Below are 16,408 nucleotides of genomic sequence, written 5' to 3'. Positions count from 1 at the left end.
TTTTCCCATTTCAGTTCATCACACCATCACTATTTTCCCATTTCAGTTCCTCATCACACCATCACTATTTTCCCATTTCAGTTCCTCATCACACCATCACTATTTTCCCATTTCAGTTCCTCGTCACACCATCACTATTTTCCCATTTCAGTTCCTCATCACACCATCACTATTTTCCCATTTCAGTTCATCACACCATCACTATTTTCCCATTTCAGTTCCTCATCACACCATCACTATTTTCCCATTTCAGTTCCTCATCACACCATCACTATTTTCCCATTTCAGTTCATCACACCATCACTATTTTCCCATTTCAGTTCCTCATCACACCATAACTATTTTCCCATTTCAGTTCATCACACCATCACTATTTTCCCATTTGAGTTCATCATACCATCACTATTTTCCCATTTCAGTTCATCATACCATCACTATTTTCTCATTTCAGTTCCTCGTCACACCATCACTATTTTCCCATTTCAGTTCCTCATCACACCAACACTATTTTCCCATTTCAGTTCCTCATCACACCATAACTATTTTCCCATTTCAGTTCCTTTTCACACCATCACTATTTTCCCATTTGAGTTCATCATACCATCACTATTTTCCCATTTCAGTTCATCATACCATCACTATTTTCTCATTTCAGTTCCTCGTCACACCATCACTATTTTCCCATTTCAGTTCCTCATCACACCAACACTATTTTCCCATTTCAGTTGCTCATCACACCATAACTATTTTCCCATTTCAGTTCATCACACCATCACTATTTTCCCATTTCAGTTCATCATACCATCACTATTTTCCCATTTCAGTTCCTCATCACACCATCACTATTTTCCCATTTCAGTTCCTCATCACACCACCACTATTTTCCCATTTCAGTTCCTCATCACACCATCACTATTTTCCCATTTCAGTTCCTCATCACACCATCACTATTTTCCCATTTCAGTTCCTCATCACACCATCACTATTTTCCCATTTCAGTTCCTTATCATGGCCATCTCATTTCTTCATTTCAGTTCCTTATCATGCCAATAACTTTTTTTTTCCCGTTTGAATTCCTTATTATACCCATCACATCCCCCCCACCCCCACCATTTGTGTTCCTTGTCACACCCATCTTATATTTTCATTGAGTACCATATCATGCCCATCACATTTTTTCATTGAGTACCATATCATGCCCACCACAGTTTTTCATTGAGTACTATATCATGCCCATCATAGTTTTTCATTGAGTACCATATCATGCCCATCACAGTTTTTCATTGAGTACCATATCATGCCCATCACATTTTTTCATTGAGTACCATATCATGCCCACCACAGTTTTTCATTGAGTACTATATCATGCCCATCATAGTTTTTCACTGAGTACCGTATCATGCCCATCATAGTTTTTCACTGAGTACCGTATCATGCCCATCATATTTTTTCATTGAGTACCATATCATGCCCATCATAGTTTTTCATTGAGTACCATATCATGCCCATCATAGTTTTTCATTGAGCACCATATCATGCCCATCATAGTTTTTCATTGAGCACCATATCATGCCCATCATAGTTTTTCATTGAGTACCATATCATGCCCATCATAGTTTTTCATTGAGTACCATATCATGCCCATCATAGTTTTTCATTGAGTACCATATGCCCATCATATTTTTTCATTGAGTACCATATCATGCCCATCATAGTTTTTCATTGAGTACCATATCATGCCCATCATAGTTTTTCATTGAGTACCATATCATGCCCATCACAGTTTTTCATTGAGTACCATATCATACCCACCACAGTTTTTCATTGAGTACCATATCATGCCCATCACAGTTTTTCACTGAGCACCATATCATGCCCACCATAGTTTTTCATTGAGTACCATATCATGCCCATCATATTTTTTCACTGAGTACCATATCATGCCCATCATAGTTTTTCACTGAGTACCATCTCATGCCCATCATAGTTTTTCACTACCATATCATGCCCACCAGTTTTTCATTGACTACCATATCATGCCCATCATAGTTTTTCATTGAGTACCATATCATGCCCATCAGTTTTTCACTGAGTACTATATCATGCCCATCATATTTTTTCATTGAGTACCATATCATGCCCATCATAGTTTTTCATTGAGTACCATATCATGCCCATCATAGTTTTTCACTGAGTACCATATCATGCCCATCAGTTTTTCACTGAGTACCATATCATGCCCATCATAGTTTTTCACTGAGTACCATATCATGCCCACCAGTTTTTCATTGAGTACCATATCATGCCCATCATAGTTTTTCATTGAGTACCATATCATGCCCATCAGTTTTTCACTGAGTACTATATCATGCCCATCATATTTTTTTCACTGAGTACCATATCATGCCCATCATAGTTTTTCATTGAGTACCATATCATGCCCATCATAGTTTTTCACAGAGTACTGTATCATGCCCATCATATTTTTTTCACTGAGTACCATATCATGCCCATCATAGTTTTTCATTGAGTACCATATCATGCCCATCATAGTTTTTCATGTGAATTCCTTATCATGACCGTGACTTTTCTTTTTCCCATTTGAGTTCCTTATTGTGCCCACATTGTTCTCTCTCAAGTTCCTTATCATGCACTTCACATTTTTTTTTCATTTCATCAGAACCATGCCCATCACATATTTTTTCATTACGCTTATTGCATTCTTTTTCTCTTCATCTGAGTTGCCCTTCAGTCCTGCCACAGATAGTTGGACCACAGATAAACAAATACAGTTTTTTTTTAATTGAAGAGAAAAGAAATGACAAACGAAAACAGCCTGTGACAATGTATCCAGATGGACACTGACTAAAACAAAACAGCCTGTGACAATGTATCCAGACGGACACTGACTAAAACAAAACAGCCTGTGACAATGTATCCAGATGGACACTGACTAAAACAAAACAGCCTGTGACAATGTATCCAGACGGACACTGACTAAAACAAAAAACAGAACAGCCTGTGATAATGTATCCAGACGGACACTGACTAAAACAAACAACAAAACAGCCTGTGACAATGTATCCAGACGGACACTGACTAAAACAAAACAGAACAGCCTGTGATAATGTATCCAGACGGACACTGACTAAAACAAACAACAAAACAGCCTGTGACAATGTATCCAGACGGACACTGACTAAAACAAAACAGCCTGTGACAATGTATCCAGACGGACACTGACTAAAACAAAACAGCCTGTGACAATGTATCCAGAGGGACACTGACTAAAACAAAACAAAACAGCCAGTGCCAATGTATCCAGACGGACACTGACTAAAACAGAACAGCCTGTGACAATGTATCCAGAGGGACACTGACTAAAACAAAACAGCCAGTGCCAATGTATCCAGACGGACACTGACTAAAACAAACAACAAAACAGCCTGTGACAATGTATCCACACGGACTCTGACTAAAACAAAACAGCCTGTGACAATGTATCCAGACGGACACTGACTAAAACAGAACAGCCTGTGACAATGTATCCAGACGGACACTGACTAAAACAAAACAGCCTGTGACAATGTATCCAGACGGACACTGACTAAAACAAAACAGAACAGCCTGTGACAATGTATCCAGGCAGACACTGACTGAAAATCTTGGTGAGTCTGGCCATCAGGATCAGGAAGTCGTCCAAGGAGATGCTGCCTTTGGGATCAGCGTAGCGGAAAACGGCTGCTGCCATCATCTGGTTACTGACCTTGTAGCCTGCACCACAGTCACCGTTTCAAACCACCCTGCTGTCAGTTTGCACACTGACACACTGACAAGACATTTGTACAGTAAAGCAAATCAGTCGGGGTTGGTTTAGGCTCACATCGACGGGCATGGGGGGTGAGGGAATGGGTGGGGAGGGGAGGGGCGGAGGTTGGTAGAGGGGAGGGGGGCGGTCACGCATGCATGCACGGACGTACACACACCACACCACACACACACTCACAGGTGTACGCACGCACAAACATGCATTCAGCAGACTACTAAGGGCCATTTCAGGGATGAACACCTGTCGATGTATTGTACAGTAAGCTAGTGAACAGTACTGCAATACAGTTCAGTCACAACAGATTTCTCTGCATGCGTGCACTTTTCTTGTGTCTGATGGATGGGAGCAACAGCCAAGTGGTTGGACTTTCAATCTGAGAGTCCCAGGTAACGGTGCCTGGTGGGTAAAGGGTGGAGATTTTTCTGATCTCTTAGGTCAACATATGTGCAGACCTGCCAGTACCTGAACCCCCTTTGTGTGTGTACGCAAGCAGATCAAATACGCACATTAAAGATCCTGTAATCCATGTCAGTGTTCGGTGGGTAACGGAAATACGAATATACTCAGCATGCACACCCCTGAAAACAGAGTATGGCTGCCTACAAGTCTGGGTAAAAATGGTCATACATGTAAAAGCCCACTCATGTACATATGAGTGAACGTGGGAGTTGCAGCCCATGAACAAAGAAGAAAAAATCAATCTGTGTTGCTTTAGGCTCAGCAGGCCACTATAGGGCCATTTCTGGGCTGAACACCCATCAACGTATTGTACAGTAAGCTAGTGAACAGCATTGCAGTACAAATTAGTCACAACAGATTTCTCTGCATGCATGCAATTTTCTTGTGTCTGATGGGCACAATAGCCAAGTGGTTGGACTTTCAATCTGAAAGTCCCAGGTAACGGTGCCTGGTGGGTAAAGGGTGGAGATTTTTCTGATCTCTAAGTCAACATATGTACAAACCTGTTAGTGCGTGAACACCCTTCATGTGTATACACATGCAGAAGATCAAATATACATGTTAAAAATCCTGTAATCCATGTCAGTGTTCAGTGGGTTATGAAAAAAAGAACATACCCAGCATGCACACCCCCGAAAACGGAGTATGGCTGCCAACATGGCGGGTAAATACACGGAACAGTCATATACATAAAATGTTGCATGTCTGACTGTGTATGCGTGCATGACTTACACCTAACTGAATGACAAAGGAAATGAATGACAAGCGCCGAATGGCAGCCGCAGGTTGGATCTACCCAGGTAGACAGCCTCTTGTGATAATGACCACATGTTTGTAAAGTGCTTAGAGCTTGGTCTTTGACCGAGGATAGGCGCTATGTCAGTATCCATATCATTCATCATCATCATCATCAAATTCAGATTGCTCTTCCTGAGGAGTGTGCATCACCATAATCAGGAGCATGAATAAACAGTTTTCTTACGTCTGTGATTTTTTTTTTTTTTTTTTAGAATCTTACCAGGGACTTGCTGTTGGTTCTTTTACATACAACAGTCACATGCAGCGCTGTTGGTTCTTTTACATACAATAGTCACATACAGCGCTGTTGGTTCTTTTACATGCAATAGTCACATACAGCACTGTTGGTTCTTTTACATACAACAGTCACATACAGCACTGTTGGTTCTTTTACATACAATAGTCACATGCAGGGCTGTTGGTTCTTTTACATGCAATAGTCACATGCAGCGCTGTTGGTTCTTTTACATGCAATAGTCACATGCAGCGCTGTTGGTTCTTTTACATGCAATAGTCACATGCAGCACTGTTGGTTCTTTTACATGCAATAGTCACATACAGCACTGTTGGTTCTTTTACATGCAATAGTCACATGCAGCGCTGTTAGTTCTTTTACATGCAATAGCTTCATGCAGCGCACAGAATCTTCATTCATCATTTCATCTGAAAGATGAACAATCATACCACCACACACGGTCCAGTGGAGGATAGAGAGGGCTGGGGAAAGGAGGGGAACAATAATCATGATCCTTCATCATTGTTACTTACAGTCCAGCCAACCACACAGGGCCATATAAGGACTGCTCAACTACACAAATGTCCGATCAAGTTAAACACAAAACTGTCGCATATATCAAATCATGAAGATAAACCTACAAAACACAGTTCATGACACATATCTACCATTTAGCTCCTCAGGGCAAGTAAGATCCTTGACTGACTCAAACTCAATACCCTCACTTCCAAGTTGGGCACTCCAAGTACCATATATATATATATATATATGGTGTGTGTCCATCGAGATTGATGATGACCATCGTTGTCATCCAGCTGGGGGATGGGGGGAGGGTGGTGGTGGGGGGATGCTCATGAATCTATCTGTGAATGCGCAGATGGCTGAATAGTCCAATCTGCGCACGAAATGTTCGCTGACAGTTGGGGCAGACAAAGACAGGCATATCATTGTCAGGGAGCTTGTTTGCCCGTGACTTTCTGGCCTGCCTCTTCTGAACAGCTGCAGCAGTCCTGTTGGCCTCGCACAACTTGGTGCCTTTGTGCACAGCAGCGCGCCATTATATATATATATATATATATATATATATATATATATATATATATAAAACCAACCAGCCCAAGACTTTCATGTATTAGTTTTGCTGAGGAAGGTGGTGTGAAGCCACTCTAATTTACAAGTAAATAGGAAATCTTCTTCCTAAAATTATGTTTAAGTACACACGAAAAAGCTTAGAGGGTGCCAGTCAGGGATGCAAAGGGGAGGTAACCTACTTCAGGAGGTTATCGGCTGTAGCTACTTTCGTTTTCTTTGCATAGGCGGGTAGTAGTTTGCACAGGACAGGAATCAGACCCCTGCCGGAGTCTGCACTAGTGGGTCATGGTTAAGTATGTGTAATTAAATCAAAATTTTGATTCTGAGTGAGTAAACTTTCTTCTATACTACTCTATAATCATCTCCAGGGAAAAAAAACACACACATAATCATCGCCAAGAAAACAAACACACACATACAAACAATCAAAAAACCCAGACAGCTCTGATGCTGCACATAAACTCAGATATTACTCTTCATATTTTTTAAAAGAAAACGTTTCTGAAGCAGACACACTTGTCGATGCACTACTTTAGCATACTCGGTCTAAAAACTTTATAAAAACCTTTTGTTTATTCAGGTAGTAAACTAGAATTGTATATATATATAAAAAGAAAAGCTACAATGGCTCACCATTGGAGGCAAGAGCAGAGCGCAGTTCTCTGGAATCCATCTTACCCGAGTTATCAGCGTCATGTTCCAGGAATGTTTTCTGAAGTGAATAACATCAGTAACACATCAACATAAAATATGGAACTCCAAATACTACATACATGCAAGCACTCAAGCATTAGGATACATGCAGACACACACTCACGCCTGCACACTGGTGGGTGAGTGTGTCTGCGCATGTGTATGTGTGTGTTTTAAATGATGGAAAGTTATTGGCCTTACTTTGCTATGACTGAGTTGAGTGTTATTTTGTTATGTATATGCTGTGTGCTAAATTCTACCAGTTTGCTTATAATTTGTATGTATCACAGACTTCACCACACTTGATTTCTCTTCGAGATAATAAAGGTATTCTGATTCTGATTAACACGAAACACTCATGACACACATATGCACATTCTATTTGCAAATATTAAGTTAACATAAACAGTATATTTGCCAGTGCAAGTTCAAATGAAGACTTACTCCTAGATATGTACAGAAGCCACACGCAGAAGCATACTGAAGACCATTAGCACATATACACATACAACCATGCTGTTTACTGATGCACGTGCATGTGAACATGCACACCAAGACATGCACAGAAGCAATACACTGAAGCATACTGAAGACCACACACACAAACAGCAGTAAGTCTTATCTCAGACCCATTCTTTCTTTCATGCAGTGGCATTAACCAAAAGCATTCAGGATCATCTTATTAAACTTAATGGTATTCCAACATCTGATTTTCCAACAGAAAGGTGTTTTTGTGTAATATCACTCAGTGTGGACAGGTATATAGGTATAAGCAGAACACACACACACACATACACACAGACACATACAAACATACACACACACACTTCTTCCCAAACATCTCAACTGTACCTTCCATGTTCTCAGCATGTTCCAAAGATAGAGAAATTCTGTGAAGCCCAGACGTCCACTGTTGTCCACCTGAACCGATGTTAAGGACAACCCACTCTATCTCTGTATCTGTTTATTCAGTTGTTTGAATTATCCTCACTTTCACAGGTTTCACTTGAACAAATGAAGAAACAACCACAGAGATCATCACTATTTTTTTACTGCCAGTGGACACAGTCAGAGCATAAGCTTCATTATATATACCAGTGGATTCAGTGAGGGGTATCGAAACTGAGGTCACCATGAGAGCAGGGCATGAAAGGCTACAGACTTTAAGACTATTTTGTTTATATTGATGACGATGAAGGAGGAGGAGGATGACGATGATGATGACGATGTTGCTATGGAGGTCCGTTTTGGTTTGGGACTGCGTGACAAGGCTGTACTCTACGCTTCCTGTCATAATGATATCCCGGCGTTAACCAGGCCCGAGAGATACAGGCACTTGCAGTGTTGGTCAGGTAATTAGAGCAACACACCCAAAGACGCATCCTTGAAGTGGATGACACTCGACTGTGTGATCCCAGTCTCCCCATTTAAGCCCACAGCACACTCAACTCTGGGTAGGAGCCGGCCACGGGCCGAAAAACCCACCTCCGCTGGGATTCGAACCCGCGTCCTCCCAGCCGTCAGTCCGCGACGCTAACCACTTCGCCACGGCGGCTGGTGTGGATTCAGTTTAATATGGACCGCCCTGTACTTCAACACAAATCAGTTTGCAATGTTGTTTTGATGACATCTTCTTGGTTTAAAACAGCCAAGTGTTCCTCTCTCGCTGGTTATTCGTTTTTAGCTTTTGTGTTAAGTTTGATGAAGACCCAATATTTGAAACAAGTGGTCCACGTCAACTTGTGCCTGTGTTCAAGTCCTCATCCTAAACTGTGAGCAGAATATCTTTCTGAAGATGTTCCTTCTGAAAATGTATAAAGTTCACTTCTCACCTGCATACATTTGTACCTACATACAGGTATACATAGACAAATAGAGAGACACAGTCTATGTTTACCTGTATGTAGGTACAAATGTATGCATGCCTGTTTGTTTGCAAGCTTGCATGCACTGCAGACTCACATGTGTGTGTATGTGCATTATGAACAAGTGCATTTGCTTAAGCTGATATTTTTGTCCATAGATGTGTGTGAACTTTTTTGAATGTGAACATGTAATCCAGTTTTCATGTATTTGTTCTCATTAAAAAAACCAACAACGAAAAAACCGACGGGAACAGTGCAGTCAGGAACAGACAGACACAACTCAACAACAAAGTGTGGGGGGTAAAAACCGTCATTCAGGTAAAAGCCTTCTCGTGTATATTATAGGTGAACGTGGGAGTTGCAGCCCACGAATGAAGATGAAGAAGAAGAAGAAGAAGAAGAAGAAGAAGAAGAAGAAACATCAAATTGCAGGTGACACAAGCTGTACACGGAAGGAACTGGACACAGACTGCTGCACAAGGATACATCCATGAGACTGACGAAGCTGCGGCACGCATCAAGCCCTATCTCTCTGTGCAGAGGCTCTGGGGACAGGCAAGCCAAAATGCCTCAAATGGTCAATATATTAAAGCATTTGGCAAGACTACACAGCAAAGCTTGTTTCTTTTCATGACTGTTTCAGAGTCAGATAACAGCTGTTACATTACACACCTCATAATCAATCAAAGATGCGCATGCAAGAATAAACATTTTCTACATATGCCAATATCTACAGGGAAGGAGAAACATCCAAAACAATGCTATGCAGCTTGCATTTTAGAACAATCAAAAACAATCAAATGAGCAAAGTGTTCATGTACAAAACACAGCTTCCCTTCATTATTTCCAGATATACAGACTTTGTGACATAAGTACATATACATGCTGATACAAATAAACACACATGGAAATTACCGCTGTGTGCTCATGCAAACACACACGCATGCACATAAACACAAACACATATATATATATATACTTGGTGACGCAACTACATACACATGCTGATATAAATTCACCATCACATCTTGCCGACACAAATATACACAACAGGTTATAGCACACAGAAACACTTGCCAACAAAAACTATGCACACTTGGCGTCACCCAGTGACTCTCAGATTGTTCTTATGAAGAGTATGACCAAGAATCATGAGCCAAATTTGAGCACAGACAACACACCAGCTGACTACGATCCAGTATGTGTTGTTCTACAGGTGTGGGGGGTAGAAAAAAAAGGACAAACCTTTGCGCAAGCCTTCGTTGACAGCTTTGTGGAGCTCAAAGCAGTTGATCTCCATGTCCTGCAAAATGGAAAAAAACACAAACCACCTTTCTTTGTACACTGTGTCTGAATGCATGAGTGTATGTGTGAGTGTGGGTGTGCACATCAGTGACTGTGTGCATGTATGTTCAGTAGGTCTTCAGTTTTATGCCTTTCCACTCAAATTTGAATTAGATGGTGCATGCCAATGTGTGTGTGTGTGTGTGTGTGTGTGTGTGTGTGTGTGTATAAGTGAATAAATCTGTACCCTGTGGTAACTGTGATCCTCATCATGACATCAGTTTAAGTTACACTTTCAAAGCAGCATCAAAGTATTTGGACTGATCCATACACTACACCCATCTGCTGAAAAGACAACATGGAAAAGATGCCTGACCTATTGCACATAAACTCCACACACACAGTCTTCAGGCACTGAGTTTAACACTTTCATCAATCAACACAACCCCAATTTCACAGCCCTTGCCCTACAAGTACAGGATTCAGTACTGCATAATTATGACAGATCTGTGACCACAGCCTCATCTGCCATATGCAATGCCTTATTTCCATGAATTGCCTTAACGGAAACATGACATTATTCTGACAACAAGGCTTTAGTTTACAGGTAGCAGACAGAATAAAAGGAATTCCCTACCCCCACCCTCCTAAAACTGTTAACACAAGGGAGGTAATATACTAAGGGTGGCTACTAATCACAGCCACTTTTGATATTTCTTTTTCGCTTGGGCAAAGTAGGACTTAGTATGGTACAAGAATCAGACCCCTGCTGGAGTCTGTACTATTGGGTCAAAGTGTAATACATGTAATTAAAAAGTGTCTTTTTTTATGCTGGTATCTGAAGTCATCGACTGACTCCCCCAGGTGCCAGTCAGTGAGTCGTTGGATGCCATTCCAACTTTGGAGGAGACCCAGAAAGCTATCCGTCAAAGCCCCTGGCTCAGACTCCATTCCAGCTGAGGTCTACAAAGAAGGTGGTATGGTGCTGACTGAGAAGCTTCATCAGCTGTTCCAGCTCATCTGAAAGCATGAGGCAGTTCCACAGGACTTCAAAGACGCTTCCATCAGTCCGTCGCAGGCAAGACTCTGGCCAGAGTGCTACTCAACCGTCTCATAGTGCACCTTGAGCAAGGTCTCCTACCAGTGAGCCAGTGTGGCTTCCGGAAAGAATGCGGGACTATCGACATGGTGTTTGCTGCCAGGCAGCTCCAGGAGAAGTGTCAGGAACAGAACGCCGACCTTTACTTCACCTATGTCGATCTGACCAAGGCCTTCGATACTGTTAGCAGAGATGGCCTTTGGAGAATCATGGCGAAGTATGGATGTCCCAGAAAGTTCATCACCATCATACGGCAACTACATGATGGGATGCTGGCCCGAGTCCAAGACAACGGAGAGACTTCAGAACCATTCCCTGTCTCCAACGGAGTCAAGTAAGGGTGTGTTCTTGCCCCCACCCTGTTCAGTCTCATGTTTTCAGCCATGCTGACAGATGCCTTCAGAGACGCTGACGTAGGCATTGGCATCAGGTACCGCACAGATGGCTCACTCTTCAACCTCAGGAGGCTTCAAGCAAAAACCAAGGTGAGGACAGACACCGTCAATGACTTCCTGTTTGCTGATGACTGTGCTCTCAACGCTGCCTCCGAAGCTGACATGCAACACAGCGTCGACAAGTTCTCTGCTGCCTGTGACAACTTTGGCCTCACAATCAGCACAAAGAAGACTGAGGTGATGCACCAGCCAGCTCCAGGAAAGCCTTACGCTGAACCAAACATCTTCATCAATGGGCAACGACTGAACGCGGTGGACAAGTTCACATACCCCCCCCACCCCTCCCCTCACAAAGTCTGGTACTGTGGCACAAACCTCTCCGGACATCTCGTAGAAAAACTTCTGGAACTCGTCTTGCTGCTCTTTGTATTTGGGTGAAGGCGTGGCTGGGGGCACAGGGACTCTTTCTGGTGGTTCGTCTGCGTACCTGTTGGCACACCACATTTTCATGTCATGGCAACGCATATTATTTTTATTTTTTTATTTTTTATTTTATTTTTTTGCTGCCCCATCATCTGCACCGTTTCAGTGGCATTACTCCCATGCCGCTCATTTAGATTCCCCCATACACAGCCACACCCGGGTTCGTCCGTTGCAGTTCCAGCGTCGGCAGTCCACAGGGAACCATCGATGTTAGGTCGCCAGGAGGCCACACACCAGAGGAGACCCTGCACTGCTGCTGAGTCACTTCGGTGGTGTTCAGTGGTGCCTGTTCTGTTTTAACGTACTTAGGACACCACCTACTAAGCCCCCTAATAACGACAATAATGGCTTAGTCGCGGAGCCAGACTGAGTGAGCGTCCCTCCCAGAGTGGAGACCGCCACCACGTCCCTCAAACAGCCCCCCATGAATCTGCCGACACTGACGACATTGACAGGACTCACCCCAAGCACGGAAGTGGAGGGGTATCGAAACTGAGGTCACCATGAGAGCAGGGCATGAAAGGCCACAGACTCTGAGACTATTTTGTTTATATTGATGACGATGAAGGAGCAGGAGGATGACGATGATGATGACGATGTTGCTATAGAGGTCCATTTTGGTTTGGGACTGCGTGACAAGGCTGTACTCTACGCTTCCTGTCATAATGATATCCCGGCGTTAACCAGGCCCGAGAGATACAGACACTTGCAGTGTTAGTCAGGTAATTAGAGCAACACACCCAAAGACGCATCCTTGAAGCGGATGACACTCGACTGTGTGGTCCCAGTCTCCCCATTTAAGCCCACAGCACACTCAACTCTGGGTAGGAGCCGGCCACGGGCCGAAAAACCCACCTCTGCTGGGATTCGAACCCGCGTCCTCCCAGCCGTCAGTCCGCAACGCTAACCACTTCGCCACGGCAGCTGGTGGCAACGCATATTATATTCACACATGCTCCGGCGTAATGCATGTATATGGAAGTGTGTGTATGTGTGTTCTAGATAATATGTTCACACATTATTTCGAAATGACAAAATTATGTTGAAATACATGATTCATGTTCGAGTGTTATATCATATGTCAATAACACAGTTCAAAAAGTTTCAGTCATCTGACAAATTGGAGAGAACTTACAGAGATAGTTCAGAGACCACCAATCATCACTCACTCTGAAACGTTTCCCTTCTCAAAGAAGAAGCGGATGAAAAAGTCTGCCTCTTTGTCCTTGTCGTATGTGCAAGGCACTACCACGTACACACCAGGGGGCAGTGTAAACCTCTTCACAATCTGACGAGTGTTGATGAAAGTGTCACACCCCTCATACGCCCTGTGCTGGTTGAAAAAATCCCTTGTCAGCGGCAAAGCGTAGTTTGGAGGTACCTATCAGCAAAAAAAACCCAACACAAATCTGATTTAAAAACATACTTGTGACACAAGTAAAGAATACAGACTACTTTATTTACTTAACAAGAAAAATTCAGGTGTTGTGTATGCCAAACAAACAATACAAAAGAATCACAGTCACTCAGTATGAACACATAAAAGCTGTAAAATGCTGAAATGTTACACTGACGTGAACCTCTCAAACAATAATCACAATAATACACATAAACAATAATGATAACCTCCTTTCGTGTGCAATGCACTAATGAGTCTACCTGAGATATTCATGGTTATCGGGAGGACATTTTGTGACAAGTCACAAACCAAGTCTACCTGGCTAAAGTGTTACTTGATTCATACCAATAATGAACTGATAATAATAATATCAACAACAGTAACAATAATAATCATGAGAGCCACAGAGGGAGCCACCAAACAGATTCAAAACGAAAGAAAAGGAAAATATAGTTACCTTGTAGATGATAAATCCAATGAACCTGTTTTCCTCTCCCTTTTGCTTCAGCTTGCGTCGATCCTTCTGCATCAACTGTACGATGACGCTGCACGAGTTGTCGTCATCCTCGTCTGTGTCACGCAGCTTCAGCACATACTGGGGATTGGCCCAGTGAGACTCTGCCACACAGCACACATCAACACATCTATATGTAGGTGCCTCACACAGCACACATCAACACACCCACATGGAGCTGCCTCACACAGCACACATCAACACATCTATATGTAGGTGCCTCACACAGCACACATCAACACACCCACATGGAGCTGCCTCACACAGCACACATCAACACCCACATGGAGGTGCCTCACACAGCACACATCAACACACCCACATATAGGTGCCTCACACAGCACACATCAACACACCCACATGGAGGTGCCTCACACAGCTCACATCAACACATCTATATGTAGGTGCCTCACACAGCACACATCAACACACCCACATGGAGCTGCCTCACACAGCACACATCAACACACCCACATGGAGGTGCCTCACACAGCATACATCAACACACCCACATATAGGTGCCTCACACAGCACACATCAACACATCCGTAGGTGCATCCTGCCAAACAGCACACATTAACACATCCACACGTAGGTACCTCACACATGCATACACAGAGATGCCAATCTGTGTCAAGTGTTGGAAGGAACAATCAGGAAATTTGGAAGGAACATTTTGAATTTGGTAAGAACACTCAGACTCCGAGCCACATCAGCAAATGTACATTTTATCTACAAGGCAAGCAAACACTTGGGCCTACCTGAAACACGGTGTAACTGCTACGATTACCGGTAAGCTGAATGGTCCACTCAGTGCTGTTTCAATGTAAACAAGCACGCGATAAGCTGAGCATGATCACGTGAGACGAAGGTAAGTAGTGACTGCCCTGACCTCATGACTGATAGGTCTAGAGTGTCTGGTTAATGTTACCACAGGAAAGCATGTGACCCCTTGCTATGTAGTTGAAAATGAACCCGTCATAACAAATCTGACATTGGCGTAACGTCAGAACAAACTGTGATCGAGCGCAACAAAATACGGCGAAATTGTACCAGCTGGTATCTCTGCATGCATGCACCATATACTTGATCTTTATTCTTTACTATGCTTTTATAACACCTGGTTTTCATAACTGACAGGTATTCCACTCTTAAATGGCTCCTTTGCCGTTGGCTGATCTATAAGCAACATGATCTGATTTCATTTTAGAACACCTCACTTTTTTTCTTCTTTTTTTCTGCTGCCCCATCATCTGCACCGTTTCAGTGGCATTACTCCCACGCCGCTCATTCTGAGTACCCCATACACAGCTACACCCAAGTTTGTCACAATCCCAGCGTCGGCAGTCTGCAGGGAACCACTGATGTTAGGTCGCTAGGAGGCCACACACCAGAGGAGACCCTGCACTGCTGCTGAGTCACTTTGGTGGTGTTCGGTGGAGCCTCTTCTGATTTAAAACCTCACATACTTTGAGAAAACACTTCTGATGTGATAATGAAAGGATGCGCTTCCTTGTATAAAAAAAGTAAGTCTTTGATATCAAACACTGCAATTTGTTATTACTTCCAGGTCTACCAGACTCCTCAGATATTCTGATATTGCTTTACTTTTCTTTAGTGAAGCACAACATTCCGCCAGTGTTTGAGAGAATGCATACAGATGACCATCCACAATACACTCCCTATAACATCATACCATTCTGTTTGTTTTACTACACAAGAGATTATAAGAAACAACTAGTCACGATCCAGCAAAGAAGCCCCCCCCCCCAAAAAAAACAACAACAACAACAACAGCAAAAAAACAAAAAAGCAAAAACAAAAACAGAAACACCTAAAATCAATCTAAAACTGGCATAAAACAAACTAAAGATAAACAAACACAGAAATGGAAAAAAACCCACCAAAGTGGCTTGGCCTGAAGACAGAAATGATATGATGAATAAAAAAGGAGAAGGAAGGCAAGGAAACAATGAAAACAAAAAAAAGTTTCTTAAAAAAAAAGAAAAAAAAGGGAAATTAATCTTAAAGATTTTCTGGCATATGCAGCAACAGTCAGTAACTACTTCATACACCTAACATTCAAGAAGGAAAGATAAACAGTTATGGAACAAAGTGTGCAGAGAAACCTAGCTCTACAAAGATTCACACTTACACACACACACCTAGCTCTACAACACACACACACACACACACACACATACTCACACGCACACACCTAGCTCTATGACACACACACACACACGCTCACATGCACACACAC

General features: G+C 42.6%; 1 protein-coding gene across 3 annotated transcripts in view; it reads right to left on the bottom strand.

Annotated features, from left to right (window-relative positions):
• Nucleotides 1-16,408, bottom strand: part of LOC143281010 (calpain-9-like) — a 41,707-nt gene that overhangs the window by 13,710 nt on the left and 11,589 nt on the right. For 2 of the 3 annotated variants that reach the window (XR_013055083.1, XM_076585891.1), the window contains exons 9-16: nucleotides 14,089-14,249; nucleotides 13,402-13,613; nucleotides 12,125-12,236; nucleotides 10,217-10,274; nucleotides 9,458-9,516; nucleotides 7,959-8,027; nucleotides 7,047-7,125; nucleotides 3,658-3,774 (exon numbers count right to left, since the gene is read on the bottom strand). Coding sequence is in view for 1 of the 3 variants with exons in the window: in XM_076585891.1 (XP_076442006.1) it covers nucleotides 3,658-3,774; nucleotides 7,047-7,125; nucleotides 7,959-8,027; nucleotides 9,458-9,516; nucleotides 10,217-10,274; nucleotides 12,125-12,236; nucleotides 13,402-13,613; nucleotides 14,089-14,249 (867 nt within the window). In the remaining 2 variants the exon portion in view is untranslated. Of the gene's footprint in view, nucleotides 1-3,657; nucleotides 3,775-7,046; nucleotides 7,126-7,958; nucleotides 8,028-9,457; nucleotides 9,517-10,216; nucleotides 10,275-12,124; nucleotides 12,237-13,401; nucleotides 13,614-14,088; nucleotides 14,250-16,408 lie in introns of those variants that run through there. The other variant, XR_013055084.1, reaches the window with a different exon arrangement.

Source organism: Babylonia areolata, chromosome 4, assembly GCF_041734735.1.
Source record: "Babylonia areolata isolate BAREFJ2019XMU chromosome 4, ASM4173473v1, whole genome shotgun sequence".
NCBI lineage: Eukaryota > Metazoa > Mollusca > Gastropoda > Neogastropoda > Buccinidae > Babylonia > Babylonia areolata.
The sequence above is the reverse complement of the archived record's forward strand: the minus strand, read 5'-3'. Positions and strand labels throughout refer to the sequence as shown.